At 37.1% G+C, this 18,106-nt stretch overlaps 2 protein-coding genes across 3 annotated transcripts; one reads left to right on the top strand and one right to left on the bottom strand.

The window, feature by feature from the left end:
* The first annotated feature begins 34 nt into the window (after positions 1-34).
* On the top strand, positions 35-9,714 carry LOC149726983 (uncharacterized). 2 transcript variants are annotated; one of them, XM_089889895.1, is made up of 10 exons: positions 35-1,150; positions 2,701-2,825; positions 3,323-3,452; positions 4,466-4,583; positions 5,240-5,463; positions 5,963-6,135; positions 6,575-6,743; positions 7,215-7,378; positions 7,723-7,855; positions 8,340-9,714. In XM_089889895.1, exons 1-10 carry the CDS (start codon positions 1,078-1,080, stop codon positions 9,497-9,499), a joined length of 2,469 nt encoding a protein of 822 aa, XP_089746021.1. In that variant the 5' UTR covers positions 35-1,077; the 3' UTR covers positions 9,500-9,714. The 2 variants fall into 2 exon arrangements, with proteins under 2 accessions (XP_089746021.1, XP_089746020.1); XM_089889894.1 differs by having other exon boundaries at positions 8,334-9,714.
* Positions 9,715-11,046: 1,332 nt separating this feature from the next.
* LOC149726982 (tetraspanin-18B-like) lies at positions 11,047-14,750 on the bottom strand. Its single transcript, XM_089889914.1, has 5 exons — positions 14,599-14,750; positions 13,857-14,051; positions 13,353-13,517; positions 12,260-12,502; positions 11,047-11,896 (listed from the first exon to the last, which is right to left on the bottom strand). Exons 1-5 carry the CDS (start codon positions 14,659-14,661, stop codon positions 11,834-11,836), a joined length of 729 nt encoding a protein of 242 aa, XP_089746040.1. The 5' UTR covers positions 14,662-14,750; the 3' UTR covers positions 11,047-11,833.
* Positions 14,751-18,106: the final 3,356 nt, after the last annotated feature.

Genomic DNA, 18,106 nt, shown 5'->3' with positions numbered 1-18,106 from the left:
GTAAAAGTGCGCGGCAAGAATAAAAATTTGCTGTTGCTGACACTAGGTGTTATAACGACTGTCGTTTCCGGCCACGCGAGGATAAAGTAAGTTACATTCATTCATTTAAAGTATTAAAATTCGGTGTTAACGACTAGAACATTTTTTAAATGGATACATAATATAGTAGGTTGGGAGAAGATGGGACATTTCAGCACATAATATACAAATATCCGAATCGTGTTTTAAACAATTAACAACGGTCTATGAGAGTCGTGAAGTGTGGTTTTATAATTCTGTGAATGTTCTTTGTTTACTACCAAATGGGACAAGAAAATATAATGAAAGGTGTCCCATCTTCCCCAACCCTACTCTATGGTAAGAGGTACAATAAAGTCCCGTCTTCCCCACCCTACAATAATATAGTACTTAGGTTTGTTCAATGATTAAAATAGTCAGAAGTTACGTAAACACCTACATTCGCGTTTGTGTTCGTAATGTATGTGGCTAGGACTTCTATGAGTTCTATAGTTGTTGATCGCAGACGTGAAACACAGACAATTGCGTCACATCCTTTTCGAAAGAAACAGTACCAAACATCATTAGCACCTCTTTCGTATAAACTTTGATTTTCTGTCAGCCATGTTGCCGCACTCTGATTCCTTTATCATAGGCTGGTAATTGTATATTATTTAAAATAAAAAAATAATTGTTTAGCTGTCGTTTTTTAGCTTTAATCTCAAACAATTAATTAGTGCGCAGTGTTTATCTGTATGCCCCATTGAAAATAGCTGATGAAGATTTCGTTTGGCATATCAAGCCTCACGCTTCCACTGCTGTGCCGCTAAGCAATGGAGCAAACCGGAGACGTTTCATTGTTTCCTTGTCATTCGCCGATTGTACACTGTTAAACATCTCACAATGGTAGCTGCGCAGAGGCAGGAGACGTAGCTTACATTCAGAGCCCTTAAAACGTCGGGAAGCGGTTTGCAACGGTAGAAACACGACCCGCATAGAACTTAGCCTAAAAAAACAGTGCTTGCAAAATTTGATACAAATTTCAGAGAAAAGACAGTTCGCGATATATTTTCTACTAATATGCATGGACTTTTATGGAATTTTCTTTTACAATTGATCGTCGTGGAAGCGATAAGCCCATCTGCTTTGCTGGGTAAGTTAAAATATTCTTTTTCTGTCGTTTTTGGTCCTTTATACAAGAATAATAAACCAAAAAACAGCGAAAAATCGATAGAGAACGTAAATGACTTGCGACTATATATTAAATTGTGTAGTTATAAATGCAATATTATACCAACGTATCGCATATGTCAAAAGTGCTTGCTTTTAAGCCTAAAAAAATGTTTAGTTTTGAATGCAAAATTTCTGCAAAAGTAATGCAGCAATGCTGGTAGAATTAGGTGCATAATCTTTTTGAGTTTTCCAATCTGGCCACACGAACTCGAAATTGGACGCTTCCTTTACACAAGCTTCTGTGTAACTACGGATACTTAACATGAGTACGTGACACATTTGGTTTGAAAACAAGTAACAGCCTAACTGCTACCAAACAGAGTTTGCTATATACGGTTTATTTGAATTTTCTGCCTGATTTGCAAAGAGTATAGTAGTAGGGTTTGGGAAGATGGGACACCTTTAGCACTTAATATTCGAATATCCTGTTCGTGTTTAAAACAACTAACAACGGTATATAGGAGTAGTGATAATACGGTTATATATTTGTAAAATATTCTTTGTTTACGACCGAACGGGTCGAGAAAATAGAATGAACAGATGTCCCATCTCCCCCCCCCCCTACACTAGTAGTAGGGTGGGAGAAGATGGGCCACCTATTTATTCTATAGTAGGGTAGGAGAAGATAGGGCATCTTTTATTCTATTTTCTCGTCCAATTTGGTAGTAAACAAAGAACATTCAAAGAATTATAAAACCGTGTCTTTACGACTCCTATAGACCGTTGTTGAATGTTTAAAACAATGTCAGGATACTTGGATATTATATGTGATAAAGGTGTCCCATCTTCCCTCACCCTACACTAGTAGTACGGTGGGGGAAGATGAGGCACCTTTTCATTTTGTTTTCTTGTCCAATTTGGTAGTAAACAAAGAACGTTCAAAGAATTATTAAACCGTATATGCTCACGACTTCCACAGACCTTCGTTAATTGTTTAAAACACGATCAGGATATTTAGATATTAGGTGCTAAAGGTGTCTTCCCCCAACCGTACTATTTATGCACTCAGAACTGCAGTGATATCCAAGTATTATGTTAATATTCACACGAAGTGCGACAGACTTTCTTTAAGTTTGCGAGATCGCCTATACTAAAATTTGCTATCATTTGTCACCACATATAGAAAAATGTCTCTTCTTTACATATGATAAATTGGAGAAAGAAGAGACATCTTTAGCACATAATATTCAAATATTCTGATCGTGTTTCAAACAAATTAAAACAGTCTATGGAAGCCGTGAGGATACGGTTTTATAAATCTTTAAATGTTTTTTGTTTACTACCGAATCAGACAAGAAAATAGAATGAAAAATGTTCCATCTTTTTCGTTATAAAACAAAAATGCTATGTCTCATCTTTCCTGTGCTGTATGAAAAATGTTTAGATTAAACTGCAACGCTTTGGAACTTATTTAACGTCCGTTTTCTACAAAATTTAAAAAAAGTATAAATGGAACATTTTAAATTGCAGTACAGAGCAACCTTGTGGGACTTCACGATGGAAGAGCCGTTTTGCATCTAAACGCAAGCGGCCCTCACCCTCAGAGAGAAATATTTTCATACTGGTGGAACTATGCAAATTTGACAAAGTCTAACGTAAGTAACAAATTCGAGTGAAATCAGCTGTCGTTGCCGGAATACGTGATTGTTATATAGCCAGCGTTTGGAATTGTACCTCCCTATTGTTAAATAGAATGTTTTAGGTACATAAAACACGTTTTTTCTTGTCATTTTCAATACAAACAGAAAAACCCATTGCCTATATATATCATATAGTATTGCGGATAAAAATGGGACACTTTTATTACAAAATATCCAAATGTCTTGATCGTGTATTTAAAATTAACAACAGGCCATGGGAGCCGCGAGAATACGGTTTCATAATTCCTTGTGTACTACCAAATGGAACGGTAAAATAGAAAAAAAGCGTCCCGTTTTTCCCCTCACCCTACTATACAGTTAAACTAATGCCTTGAAGTGTTTACACTTTCTCACTAGTTAACTAATATTACAAGCCTCTTAAACTCCACTATATTTATTCAACACAACTCAAACGCCCAGTATTTGATCTATAGTAAAACGATTCTTTTTAGATATTTGAAACAAAAGTCACGACGCAAAGTGGTTATCATCTCATCGATTTGAAATACGGGGAACCTGGAGCGACGTTTTGTTACGAGTTGGGTTCGAGGAACAATTGTCAGCCACTCGCCAATTCTTTGCGTAAGTCGATACCCTGTATTAAAGTTCTATACATCTCCCTGTATTCTAAGAAATATGTGCGGTATATGGATAACTGAATTCAATACTACCAAATCTGCATGGCATTTAGAAATGCGGTTTAATAATAGGGAATGAGCTACAACAGTTTTGATTTAGCATGATATAATTTTCATTTATCTTTTAAAAAATGATAGCGAAGATAAAAAAAAAATGATAGCGTATTATTTAAAGAAAAAAGAAAATGAAATTAACAGCAAAACAGCAATTGTTAAAACACGCTATGGATAAAAACTGTAGGAAAGATTGGCATTTAAATAGCGTAGCTGTTGTACCCAAATTTTCCCATTTTTAACTAGTGACATGGTCTTTAGTAAATAACAGGTGTAATAAGGCTCAAAAACAAGGCCCATCCGTGCTGCTTCGTTTAGCGCTGTAACAGGATATATAATGATTCATCTGTATGCACCTTAACTCTAATGTACGTGTAGATTTAAATATATTATATATGGCATTTGCGTCTTCGTTTACCAACGAAAATATAAGATCCCAATGAAATAGTAAAGAAATGGAATAACAAGAAATCTATTCATCATGGCCAATGGCTTAAAAAACTGTTAAAGGACTTAGACAACACAGCGGCCCAATAGTATCTCTGTCTGACATCAATAAAAACATTTTTTGACACGCATTTTTTTCATATTATTAAAACAATTTTTTTTTGACACGCATTTTTTAATTTTAAATGAACTTTTTTTTAATACTCCCCTTTAATGGTTTTAAAACTTTTCCAATTGTGTATATAGTACTGCGAAGTAAGATGGGCCACCTTTAACACGTACTATCATAATATTCGTGTTTTAAACAATCAACAACGTTATATAGGTGTCGTGAGGTTGCGGTTTTATAATTCTTTGAATGTTCTTTGTATATTATTAAATGGGACGAGAAAATAAAAATAAAAGTGTCCCATCCTCTCCACCCTACTATATATCTTAACGTTATGGTTTGTACAGATATAGCGGCACCGAGAGAGGTCCGAATTCAATCTACGAATGTAAACCATGTTACGAGTTGGGAGTATGATACAGAGACCTTGGGTTTGGAGACGTATTTCATTATTGAGATGTTAGAGTGAGTGCCTTTTACTTTTTTAGTTATTTTTACTTGTATAGTAGGACGGGGAAAGACGAGACTTGTATATAATAATAACAACGGTCTATGGGAGTCGTGAGGATACGGTTTCATAAATTTTGGAATGTTCTTTGTTTACTACCAAATCGGACGAGATAAGAATGAAAAGATGTCCCATCTTCCCCCACCCTACTGTAATTTGTTGGTAATGGGTATACATTACTGCGTCTGTTTTTTAACAAAAAGAACACATAGCTTTTATATCAAGCTGCCCCGAAGAGATAGGTAAATACTACAGCGATACATAGTAGGGCGGGGGAAGACGGGACACCTTTAGCATATAATATCCTGATCGTATTTTAAACAATTAACAACGGTCTATGGGAGTCGTGAGAATATGGGTATAAAATCATTTAAATGTCCTTTGTTTACTACCACGTGGGGCGACAAAAAGAATTAAAATGTGTTCCACCCTCCCCACCCTACTGTATATCGCTGTCGGACTTGAAATTGTAGTGTAGATGCCCAAGTCAGAATTGAGAACGAACTGCCCTATCAAATCAAACTTTATAAACGCATGAGGGGAAACGACGCCATGTTGTATTCTTATTCCCGATTGTTGCGAGCGATTCTGAAAAGGATATCCACTTATACAGTGAACTAATTGACGGAAGGACTTGGGAGCATGTGCCGGAGTGTCATATGATTCGTGGCAGGAAGTGTAACCTTTTCAGACAGATCCATGACGCCGTATACGACAACGAATGTCCAGATTACACCAACGGGGGAAAGATAAGTGTTCGAATCAAGGCATGTTTACTTGAAAGTCTGTGCAGCACTTGGACGGCTTCGGAAACGCCGTTAATTCTTCCAGAAGACGGTGAATACAGTTTGAATATTTGTCAAATGTTGATATGCGTATGTTATATATAGAGGGTTGGGAAAGATGGGATACATTTTCATTATATTGGGGAAAGATGAGACACATTTTCATTATATTTTCTCGTCACATTTCGTAGTAAACAAAGAACTTTCAAAAAATCGTGAAACCGTATCCTAACGACTCCCACATACCGTTTTTATTTATTTAAAATACGACCAGGGTATTCAGATATTATGTGCTAAAGTTGCCCCGTCTTTTCCCACCCTACTATATGTATTTAACTGGTAAAGCCAACATAGTGTATAGTGTGCCTCATTCGATCGATATAAACCATTAAGTTCTTCTACATGCGACAGCTTCGTGGCCACTGATGAGTTGTTTCAATTAAAACCCAATACAAAAATACACACAGACCTCTAGCTTGATTACTCTCACATGCTGCACACACAACGAGACGTGTGAAACCTGCATGTTCTAAACACGCAACTTTTCGCAGATGTCCTGCGACCAGATTTCGAAGTGCTTGGTGTGTTCTCCAGTACTCAGTTAAGAATTCTTAACTTTCCAGTTATTGTGACCGGTTCCAATAAGTCCTTATCATGCTATTACGAAAACCTTGGATACCAGATCCGTTACTGGGGTAAAAACGACACGACGCAAGCCGAAAGGGTGGGCACATTTATTTGTATCAAGTTGTTGTTATTACTATTAGTTCATTGTTTTTTTTCTGTTGAGTTTGTCGTGTCTTGTTGTCATTCCTTTGCACTTCGCGGTAAACATGAACCAAACAGCGAAATACGTTTCAATGTATCACAGTAGACGTATGGTTTGTTTTGGATATGTTTTTACCTGTAAGCGTGTTTTAACAATTGTTAATTTGTCGTTCAATTCTTTCTTTTTGTTAAAATATAGGACACCTTTTCATTTTATTTCCTTGTCCCATTCGGTAATAAACAAAGAATATTCAAAAAAATTAAAACCCCATCCTGACGACTTCCATAGACCGCAATTAACTGTTTAAAACACAACTAGGATATTATTAATATTATGTGCAAAAGGTGTCCCATCTTCCCCCACCCTACTATAAATCAAACATAATGATTTCTAGGAAGACAAAGCGACTTTTGACCGAACAGCAATTTCGCTCAAGTTGTTTGAGGAACCGAAACACAATACCTTGATGTGTGTGAGCGTGTGTTTTGAAGATAAAATAGACTCTGCAAGACGTTATGGCGAATGGCGGACAAAATGCAAAGTCGTAAACCCTTCGAAAGAAGGTGGGCTCTACTTTTTACTAAAAAATAATCATGTTACAACTTAAGAAATTTTATTTAAAATGAGGATCTTTTTCACACTATTTGTAATGGCCACGATTTTTGTTTGTTGCCTATTATACTGTAGGGGTAAGATGGGATACATTTTCATTGTTTTATTTTCTTGTCCTATTTGGTAGAAAACAAAGAACATTCAAAGAATTATAAAACCGTATCCTCACGACCCCCATAGACCGTTGTTAATTGTTTAAAACACGATAAGAGTATTTGGATATATTGTGCTAAACGTGTCCTGTCTTCTCCCCTACTGTATACTATGACGGCTTTTAGGTGATTCTACGAATTAGTATTATCATTCCTTTATTAATTCACATGGTCATCCTGCGTACTCTACGATATGTAGCACTCATGTATAAACCCCTATATTTTAATACTTGCCCATTAGTGCCGTTATAATAATAACATTTGCAACAGGTGATGCACCAACATATGAACGTAAAGATGGCGATATTCGATTCAAAGTTATATTGTCGTTTACGTTGGTAGTTGTCGCAGCGATCTTTGTCATCCTATTTTTTAAAACCAAGCGATTATACCGCTCGATTTCAAAAAAAGACGAAGAAATACCAAAAGAACTGGTAAATATGTAAATTAGAATAAATTCTTTTTCAGGCTTACTACATGCTTGGAAAGCACAGGATTTACGCTCAGAAAGCGACCAATTTTACCATTTTCATTTATGTGTAAAGCATCTTTATATAGTAAGGTGGGGGGAGATGGGACACCTTTTTATTTTATTTTCTTGTCCGATTTGGTAGTAAACAAAGAACATTCAAAGAATTATAAAACGTATCTTTACAACTCTTATAGACCGTTGTTAATTGTTTAAAAGACGATCAGAATATTTGGATATTATATGCTAAAGGCGTCTTTCCCCCACCCTATTATATACTTTGTTTGTTTTACATTCATACATCTACAGCTTGATGTGATCATGGATTTTGAAAGATGTGATCCGCCATTACATTTAAATCGTTCTACCAACGAATCCGCGGACAGAATTGATCCAATACATTCAGACTGGACCACTAAAAGAACTCCCTCTGTAGATTCAGGTATACATAATAATAAACAAGTATAGGATGGGAGACGCTGGCCCACCTTTTAATTTTATTTCCCCGTTCCATTTGGAAGTAAACAAAGAACATTTTAAGAATTATGAAATCGTATCTTCACGACTACCATAGACCGTTTTTAGGTGTTTAAAACACGATCAGGAAAGTTAAATAATATGTGCTAAATGTGTTTCATCTTACCCCACAGTATTACACAAATCAAAAACACTTTGTTTAATATAATCTTGGTGAAAAACTGTTAAAATCAAATAATTTTTAATTGAAAATTGAATCTAGTTTTAAGAACCATTATAGTGCGTAGCCAATAAGAGCGGAACCTATATCTTTGTCGCTTTAAAAACCAAGAAACTTGCATGAATACTATAAATACTTTAATGTTTTTATCGTGACTTTATGAATGAAGCTAAAAAATACAAGTTTGCTACAAGTTCGAACGTAAATACCATGTTTTTCACAGATACAGATAGCGAAGTTTCTACAGCCGTACAAGAATCGCATGGTGACATTGGATGTAATATTCACATGGATTCAGACGACGCGCAGAGCTACGTAGCCTACACACGGTGCGGGTCCGTGTATACCAGCGCTGGCGGTTCTACATCTCCAAATAACATTACAGCAATGTGTCTTGAAAATATGGATTGTTCAGAACTCACAGAGACGCATTGTCGTGACGTCACGGGGCAAGTACGGGCAGTGGAAAGTCATAGGCATTCTATGACACCCCAAGCTAGCATCGAGGAACTGCATAGTCTTATTTGGGAAAGACGAGGAGCTGAACTGGGTGGAACTCAACTGGCAAAAGCCAATCCCACGTATTACACCAACATTGCAATACACCAGCTTGAAGGGTCCCATTTCCACAATACACTGGCGTGGAACCAAAAAGCCTGCAGCGGCGCCTCCATGCGGCGTTTGCTTGCAGAGCCAGTGTCTTTTACTCACTACAATGAAAACATAATGAAAACCAAGTTTCAAACTTATAGCAATGATACAATTTGTAGCGCGCAGGACGTAAAAGGAGACTGTTTGTTTTCTGTGCCCGAAAATAACTCACTCGATGCCACTGAATCGACAACTGCTAGACCCAACATGGCTCCAGTTTGTAAGTCTGAAATCTCAAATTTAAGCGCCAATCGTAGACAAAGTCCTACAGTTCAAACAGGCGTTAATGACCAAACGCAAATGATCGAACAGCACGAATGCCGCGTGTGTCAATGCGTTCCGCAAGTCTCAGCAACCCATATGGAATGTAAAAGACAAGACGAAGTTCAAAACCGCCGCCGACGACGTACAGAATCATTCAAATCAGTCGACTCCGGATTTCCGACATCGGACGAGTCTGTTTCGCCGCCACTTTCGCCCAGAGATTACACGGCGCAAATAACGGATGCATCATCGAGCACGAACGGACCGTTTATGAAAAACGTTTTCGTTGTAGATACTCATGTTACTTGCTGCAAACGTGCGTGTGCTGCAACCAACGTTTGTGACGTCATAGACACAGTAGAGACGCGTATGTTAGAGCCTATTGCTCGTTCCCCTCAAAGCGAATGGCTTGATTCCAGCTATTTGAAGCTGACAGCATTGAACAAGATGGCGAACAGCAGCATTACTGAGTGATACACTGTTCTGAGTTGCGCTGGCTGAGTGTCACAAACCTGTAATCACATTAATTGAACAAAGTTCGATTGTAAACGCCTGTACTAACATAAAGTTCCTAATCGTAGCTTTTCCTTATTTATTTGTAAACTTAACTAAACGTGCTATAGGTTCACATCGTTTATATAATACCTTCATATAAATTTATACATTGGAACACATTATCTAATAAAGAATGACGATCTATTTTTGATTTTAATCTTCTAAGTTTCAAATGTTGCTACAATTAATTACAATTGGAAATTGTAACTTCTTACTTCATCCTCGCGTTCTGACGGGAAAACGACAGTCGTTATTTTTTTTGTCGCTCAGTGCCAGCTTACGAGTTACCAAGTATGTTACTTTGTGGGTGATTATTTTTCTTTTTTTTATGTGACAACTGGGCAATTGCCGTTAAGTGTCTTGCCCAGGGACAAATACGCCCACAACAGTAGCAGCGAAGAGCCATTATACCTCCGGGTTACAGGCAGGCGCTTTGCTATACTGTACGGCGCCGGACAAATTTCGTGGAAAATGTTTATGTAAAACAAACCAACCACAAAAGCTAAAACGTCAACCGAGTACAAACCAAAGAAATCTAGCGGATGTTTACAGCAACTGTGGCCGAGGTTATACGAAATAATGACCGTTTAGTCCGCGGAATTATTACGACAATATAGAACTATATAGTAGGGTGGGGGAAGATGGGACACCTTTAACACGTATTATCCAGATATCCTGATCGGGATTTAAACATTTAACAACGGTCTATGGGAGTCCTGGATACGTTTTATAGTTTTTTGAATGTTTTTTGTTTACTATCAAATGGGACGAGAAAATAGAATGAAAAGGTGTCCCATCTCCCCCCAACCTACTATACATGTTCTGTTGTGAATGGGTGATAAACAGGTCCTAACGTAGGCCTAGATTAACCAACTTGCAGACTGTCTTGTACAAATAAATTGAGCTAACAAAATGCCAAAAACAGCAGCATTATGACTCTTTATAATCTTGGGGAACGTTATTCGTTTCTTCATTGGTCGCATTTCAGCTGGTAAGTTTATGTTAAAACCTTAAACAGTTATTTTTCCAATTTATTTCCAATTTCTTTATTAACAACTGCAAGTTACCTTTATTTACTGCTGTTTTACCAAACAAGTAACAAAACTATCTAAATTCTGTAGACTTTCAAACATACGTTCCATCTTAATAAGAAACGACATGATATCTTAATTCTTGCTGTTTGGAAGCTTACAAAAAACGAGCTCATGTTCTTAAACATTCTTGGTTTCGGACAGCCAATCAAATTACAGTATTCAACCCATAGAAATAGTAAAATGTAATACGCCAAACTGGGGTCTAAACCAAAATTTATATCTACGAAATAAAGCGTTTTGTAATGTTTTTTTTTGGCCTGAGATCCGTTTATTTAAATGGCTGAAACCGCATATGCTAACAACTCGGTCAGTCGGTTAGATAAATAGAGCAATTGGGGAGTTAACTTTGTTTCGTTAAAACTGGAAAAACTGTCACGGCGTTTTGTTTGTATTCTGATTTACAAATGAAAAAGCGGAATAACTCAGTACGTCATAGTGATAGCGCACACTCGGCACGGCAGCAAAACGTTTTGAGCAATAAAAGAAGCAAAACATATTTTAAAATAAACAAACGGAAAAGCATCAACTTCACAAATAGTTTGAGCTGAGGCCTATGTAGACAGTCATAACGGGTGGAACTGTAGTGCATATAGTAAGGCGATAAAACTTTGTGTATATCGTATAGAGTAGCTGATATAACAAAAGGGTTCTGAATACGCGAGTATGGATGTTAAATCAGTAACATGCGTTTCAGGTATGTCAGCGCGGTACGGTTTTTGTCGGTAATCACTCAGCATGAATGTTTAAGCCGGTGAAATTGTTTGTGGCCCGTTCTGTTATTAATGGTGCAAATAAACACAGCCATTATCAAAATACAAAGGATGGACACGAATTCAAATTATTCTTTCAAATCAGTCGGTAAACAAATAACGAAAACGGCGTTCGCGGCAAATGAGAATGTGCGATTTTAAAACTAGAATTAGAACGAGTACTTTAACAACTGTGTAGCAATGTTTTAAAATTATAAAGTATTATAAATGTAACGCGTGAATGTTATTAGTTTATTTATATAGTAATAAAAAACGAGTTCGCGCCTCCCTATAGGAAAGCGCATGCTTATCCACGGTCTGTGGTGTTAGTACATAAAACAGAAGAATATATTGTAAAGCAGATCTCAGATCGCTTGCAGTGTTTAAACTTTGCACGAGTTGGGTATGAATCAATCATACTTGTCGTCATCCGCGGCTCGGTACAGACAACATGTGAAAATGAGAGCTAGAAGCTGAAATGGTGGACAAGAATTAGTATGTAGATATATTGTTAGTACATTTAAAGTTTCCACCTCTTAAAATATACTCTTAAACTCACTGTACCGAAAACAAAGCATAGCTTGTATAGTAGGGTGTGGGGAGATAAGACAACTGTTCTTTCAACTTTTTTCGTCCCACTTAGCAGTAAACAAAAAAAACAATAAATATAAAACCGTATCCTCACGACTCCCGTTGCTATTTATTTAAAACACGATCAGGATATTTGGATATTATGTGCCAAAGGTGTCTCATCTTACCACACAGTACTATATATATATAGTTTGTATGAGTGTTACACAATACCACGTTGATCTAGTTATATGTAGCACGCCTACCTCAACCAGGAGAACACCCAACGCAGTCCCGCCAACAGCCCAATAGTAAGCCTTCAGTTTTGTCTCACAGCCCACAGAGTAGAAATAGCCAGGAACCTCAGCAACACACGCGGTTTCATTTTTGATCGAGCCAGTAGTGGTTAGGACATTTCGGGCGCAACAGCTTAGTGGGAAGGGGTTCACTTTGGGTGTCCAGGTCGTTTCGTTCCAGTCTCGGTAGTTGGTAAATCCACAGCATTGGAACTGGAAGATAAACGTCGATTAGAAGCGTCCACAAAATAATGTCTCGTGGTTACTTATCAAACAGTCACTTATTTCAGGTTTTACGTTAAATTTTGTTAAATAATGTGAAACGGTATATAAATAACCCACAAATCGCCCACAAAGTAACATGCTTGGTAACTCGTAACAGAACATACGTGTTAGAACGACTGTTTCCCACGCGAGGATAAAGTAAGTTACATTCGTTTATTCATTTAGCCAAGCAAGATGTACCAAAACAAATTAAAACCGTTGTACGCTTTCCCATAGTTTATAAGACAGTCCGAAAACGTTCATATATAGTAGGGTGGGGGAAGATGGGACACCTTTGATACATAATAACCAAATATCCTGATCGTGTTTAAACAATTAACAACGGTATATGGGAGCCTTGAGGATAAAGTTTTAGAAAAATTCGTTGAATGTTTGTTTACTACCAAATTGGAGGAGAAAATAGATTGAAAACGTGTCCCATCTTTCCCCACCCTAATATATTACATTAGTTGTCAAAAACCGTGTTATTGGTATAGCATAGTGGAGAAGGATGGGACAACTTTTCATTCTATTTTCTCGTCCCATTTGGTAGTAAACAAAAAATCCAAAAATAATAAAACGGTATCCTCACAACTCCCATACACCGTTTTGTTTGTTTAAACACGATCGGGATATTTGGATATTATGTGCTAGAGGTGTCCCATCTCCCCCCAACCTACTATTCAATCAAGATGTAATAAGAGAAATAATAATTCTTTCCAATAGCTGTACACGACAATCGGAAGTTGCCAATATGGTATTCGCTTTACCAAGAATATTTTTATTAGGTAAACCTTACCACTGCTTGAAGTGTGTTCCAGCCTGTCGTAACTGCGTCCGTTCCATTTTCATTAAACTTACTCATGGTGCCTAAGGCAGCAGGACGAACTCGATCATAATACACGAACGCCAGGATTCCACCAACGATTTGGGCAAGGAAGATAATCAGAACGATCACGAAGAACTAAAATAAAAAATTTAATTTAATAACTAATGCTTTTACTCGTTAATCAGATACACATGAACGCCTATATAACGAGAGTTTTAAATTTTATAACATATAATAGGGCGGGGGAGATGGGACACCTTATCATTCTTTTTCTCGTCCCATTTAGTACTAAACAAAAAACATTTAAAGAATTATAAAACCGTTTCACCACGACTCTCAAAGACCGTTGTTAATTGTTTAAAACACGGTCAGGATTTTTGTAAATTATGTGCTAAAGGTGTCCCATCTCCCCCTCACCCTACTATACCTTTTTTATCTATATTTTCAAATTCGATAGCAAAGTAATTAACGTACTGTGCCAAGTAAACAACGGTTCTCCTTAATTGCCCCACAGCACCCGAGAAATGCAATGACGAAAAGAGCAGCTCCTACTGCAATGATGATGTAGACTGCGTTGAGGATCACTGAGTTGGATGCGACGATTGTGCTGAACGAGTTCCCATCAACAACGATCCAGATACCGAGCCCAAGCAGAGCAGCTCCGCATAACTGTGCAAGCATACATACTTTGGAAAATAGGAAACTGTGTAGGCCTAATTAGATACACTATGGAAACTACCAACAGTGGATGCCATTGTACTGAATTAATTTAAAACTTACTGTAGCGATTACAGACTGTTTAAATTAAAGTGAAAATGTTACATGTGATATTGACCATCGTGGAATGGAACACACCCCTTTTTTACAAAATCTATTCATAACAGATATTTTACATACATAGCATATCAAGCCTGCAGGGAAGTGTCTGTTATCGTGTTTTAATTTTAACTGTACATAAATGGCAGTTCCCAATTAAAGCAATTATACGGAAACTCATTTCAGAAAGTTAAAGCACTGTCTGTCACGTTTCGACATTTTCAAGAATGATGTATATGATAAATCAGCTGTCATGACGCAACTGCCAACACTATACGTATATAGTGACAGACGAGTTGCTATTTCATGATTTCTGGGTACTGTACCCTCTCCCTCGAAGTGTTTCCATGAAAACTACGTCACTGACCGTACTGGTTACAATCTACGTCACACAACTCACCATAAACAGGAGGTTAAATACGAACATGGAATATTTTAGACATTTCAAGCCGCCGGTCATCATTTTTCTTGTTTCAGTTTTTAACAAATTATAAAAAGCTTATTCAAACACCTAAAAAGTAGTTTTGGTTACTGAATTTTGTCTCACTGATGGTAAACCGTTTAGCCACCCAGTCTGCAGCTATGGGTAACTTTTAATTGTGACTTAAACTCCAGGTTCACATAAAAGTATTCGTATGACATATAGTAGGGTGGGGTAAGATGGGACACATTTTTATTCTATTTGCTTATCAAATTTGGTAGTAAACAAAGAACATTAAAAAAATTATAAAACCGTATCTTTGCGACTCCCATATAGACTAGTGTTTATTCTTTAAACGCGATCAGAATATTTGGATATTAGATGCTAAAGATGTGCCATCTTACCCCACAGTACTATACTATGCAGCCAAAAATGCAAGCGGGTTTGGACTCGCCACAATACAACAAAATAAATAACCATAAAATAAAAATTGCGAGAAAACTAGATTTCCGCATGCTATACACCAATATCAAAACAATGCGTAACTTTACTGAAATACTTGATTTTAACTACATACTGCTAATACATACATGCGTATGGCGTTCTACAGTGCAGACCCTTATAAGCCAGTTGCCTTGTACTCGTGTCTAATCTATTTGTCTCCAATAATAAAACTACGAGCTATATACCACCCAAAAGAAACATTTGACGTCACGCTAAATCAGAATGACTGATCTAACCACGTGAATAAGCGCGTCACGTCTTCTACGTAAAGCACATGACATAACCACGTGATGGAAAGAAGAAAAAAGTCAAAAACCGAAAATTTTCCACTTCAAAAATTGTTCTCATAAATAAGCTACATAACATATTTTGCTGTAGAAAGCGCCTAGAGTCTTAACCGCTTTCATGCTCCACTGCGTTACTTATAACCACACGCTTGTATGGCTGCCTGAGTTAATCCCAGTTCAAGAGATAGCCTCTGGCCGTTTTATAAAAAGGTGTAAATTTACAGATACATATACAGCCTTTTCGCTCGAAATGAATGAATATAGTAGGGTGGGGGAAGATGGGACAACTTTTCATTCCTTTTTCTCATCCCATTTGATAGTAAACAAACAACATTCAAAGAATTATAAAACCGTATCCTTACGACTTTCACAGACCGTTGTTAATCGTTTAAAACACGACCAGTATATTTGAATATTACTAAAGGTGTCCCATCCTTCCCCCAGTACTCTACAGCATTTTCCTACAGTCGCTTTTACGTTTATACACATAGCATTTCGACCGAAACAATAAGACGTTATATACACGCATACTATTTTCCAACACTCGCTTTGAAACGAATGAAACAACCACTACAGCGGTACCGGATAAAGCAATGAATCATAGAATAGTTAAACGTGTAATAAACATACAAGCTGTTTACCGTTTATACTATCACTGTTGCGAAGCTATTCGAAACGTCTAGTATTTTAACTAAGATTCCCTTATATTTAATGAAATTATATAGCCGTGGGGTAAGATGAGACACGCTTTTTTTCTCTTTTATCGGACCATTTGGTAATAAATAAAGAATATTTACAATAATATTTACCGTACAGTATCACATCTTACCCAGTAGTACCACACCTTTCGTAATATATCGGCAAATTAGACTTTCTCTTCCGCCTACGCGGGTTGTTTTATAAACATAATACACAATGTATACATAAAATTAATTGCAAATACCTAAACGTCGTCGGGTTACAGTTTTAATGACAGCGCTACAGATAACAATAACACGCTGAAACAAGATACCAAATGCTCGCTGCGGTTACATCGGTTCGACCGGAACCGCATGCATTACGGGTTGCTTTATTAAAACCGGACCTTTCCGAACGGTCAATGCTCTGCAGTCAACTTACTGAACGAGATAGGTCGCTGGAGACCTCATTCTCATCAAGAGGAGCTCCCACGGCGCTGACGTGTGATAACTCAACTAACTTTTGGACCTGCGGGCATAGACGTGTTTTATACCGTATTGAACTGCCCTGTGACGAACTAGGCAAGTTACTTTGCACTTTGTGACATACGGTATATTGTAGCTTTTGCACTCCTGGTCTAGGTACACACCAAAGCTGAACCGTTGGTTTTTTAAGCCCTTTGGTCATCCGCTTTACGTGAAAAAAAAAACAATACGATCGCAAAGGTCAAATTAGATATCATTACAAAGTCAAGTAGTAATTAAGAACGATCTAAATCATGGCTGTTTGCCGAACTTAAAATCTCATAACTGCGGTATCGTCAATAACGATGGTCGGCTACTAAGCAGTCTGTTAGGTTTCTTACTTTTATTCAAACACGTCATATACTAAATTTTAAAAAACGAAAACCAAACGAAATTTTCTAAATAATGTTACCGCTTCTAAAATCTCAAAAATACTTGAAAAATCGTCATTCAAACGACTTAACTCAACACTCACGGGCACGAGTCAGAATTTAGTCATAAGCGGTCTGACCGCGTTGCGCGAGTACTCGTTTATATTCTAATATAGACTTTTAAGACAACGCCTCACAACAGCATATAATAACGTCACAAGAAACCGTCTAGAGCTCACGTAAGCCTTTTTTCTTCGAGACGATTTTCAATGAAAATACCATAAACATCATTCTGTTTTGAATATATTAACTGTAGCGTTTTAACCGCCATTGCAGTTTCCGCTCAGTTTCCGTTTAGTTTCCGCCAACACAATAATGAAAACATCAACATGTTTCTACAAAGACAACAACAGCAACAATAGGTAATGAAAAGTGTTCACAAAATCAATAAGAAGAAAAAGCCAGCAACATCAACTCATACTCTGTATACAGTAGGGTGGGAAAGAGGGGACACCTTTTCATTCTATTTTCTCGTCTCATTTGGTGGTAAACAAAGAACATACGGAAAATTATAAAACCATATCCTCACGACTGCCATAGACCGTTGTTAATTGTTTAAAACACGATCCTGATATTTGGATATTATGTGCTAAAGGTGTCCCATCTTCCCCCGTTCTTCTATATATAATAACAAATAAGAGCTTAATACATTGCTATGCAATGTGTCGCTACCTTCAAATAAAGTATTAAAACCTTTCTTATAAATAATAAAATCCAACAATTAAAACCAATCTAGTTATCATCTTTAAATCGATGCACAAAACTAAATACTGTAACTATGCCCCAATAAAGCGCTGTCTTTAAATAGACTGTGGAAATCTAGCGTTTGGAAGCTACTCATCAATTACACTGCGCGTATTCAACAAGGCACTTCAAAGCGAGCATGACAGCTTGTAATAAGCGCTAATAGTTTTAATTGGTGGTGATGACGTCACTGATTAGCACGTGATACAGTGTTATGAACAGCTCACACTGCAGCGGAAGTGGCGAAATTACAGTAATAACCTGTTACGTATTTATGTTCATAAATATACACAGAATAAGGCAGTCGTGTTGACGCATC

The sequence above is a fragment of the Ciona robusta genome, chromosome 12, assembly GCF_009617815.1.
Source record: "Ciona robusta chromosome 12, ASM961781v2".
NCBI lineage: Eukaryota > Metazoa > Chordata > Ascidiacea > Phlebobranchia > Cionidae > Ciona > Ciona robusta.
The sequence above is the reverse complement of the archived record's forward strand: the minus strand, read 5'-3'. Positions and strand labels throughout refer to the sequence as shown.

What these genes read in the sequence shown, in the direction of transcription:
- LOC149726983 (XM_089889894.1), top strand. Translation starts at nt 1,078, where the DNA reads ATGCATGGACTTTTATGGAATTTTCTTTTACAATTGATCGTCGTGGAA. An exon ending in ACACGACGCAAGCCGAAAGG is followed by an intron (nt 6,136 to 6,574) that starts GTGGGCACATTT and finishes AATGATTTCTAG; the next exon opens with GAAGACAAAGCGACTTTTGA. An exon ending in CGTAAACCCTTCGAAAGAAG is followed by an intron (nt 6,744 to 7,214) that starts GTGGGCTCTACT and finishes CATTTGCAACAG; the next exon opens with GTGATGCACCAACATATGAA.
- LOC149726982 (XM_089889914.1), bottom strand. Translation starts at nt 14,661, where the DNA reads ATGATGACCGGCGGCTTGAAATGTCTAAAATATTCCATGTTCGTATTT. An exon ending in ACCGTTGTTTACTTGGCACA is followed by an intron (nt 13,518 to 13,856) that starts GTACGTTAATTA and finishes TTTTTATTTTAG; the next exon opens with TTCTTCGTGATCGTTCTGAT. An exon ending in GGAACACACTTCAAGCAGTG is followed by an intron (nt 12,503 to 13,352) that starts GTAAGGTTTACC and finishes TTTATCTTCCAG; the next exon opens with TTCCAATGCTGTGGATTTAC.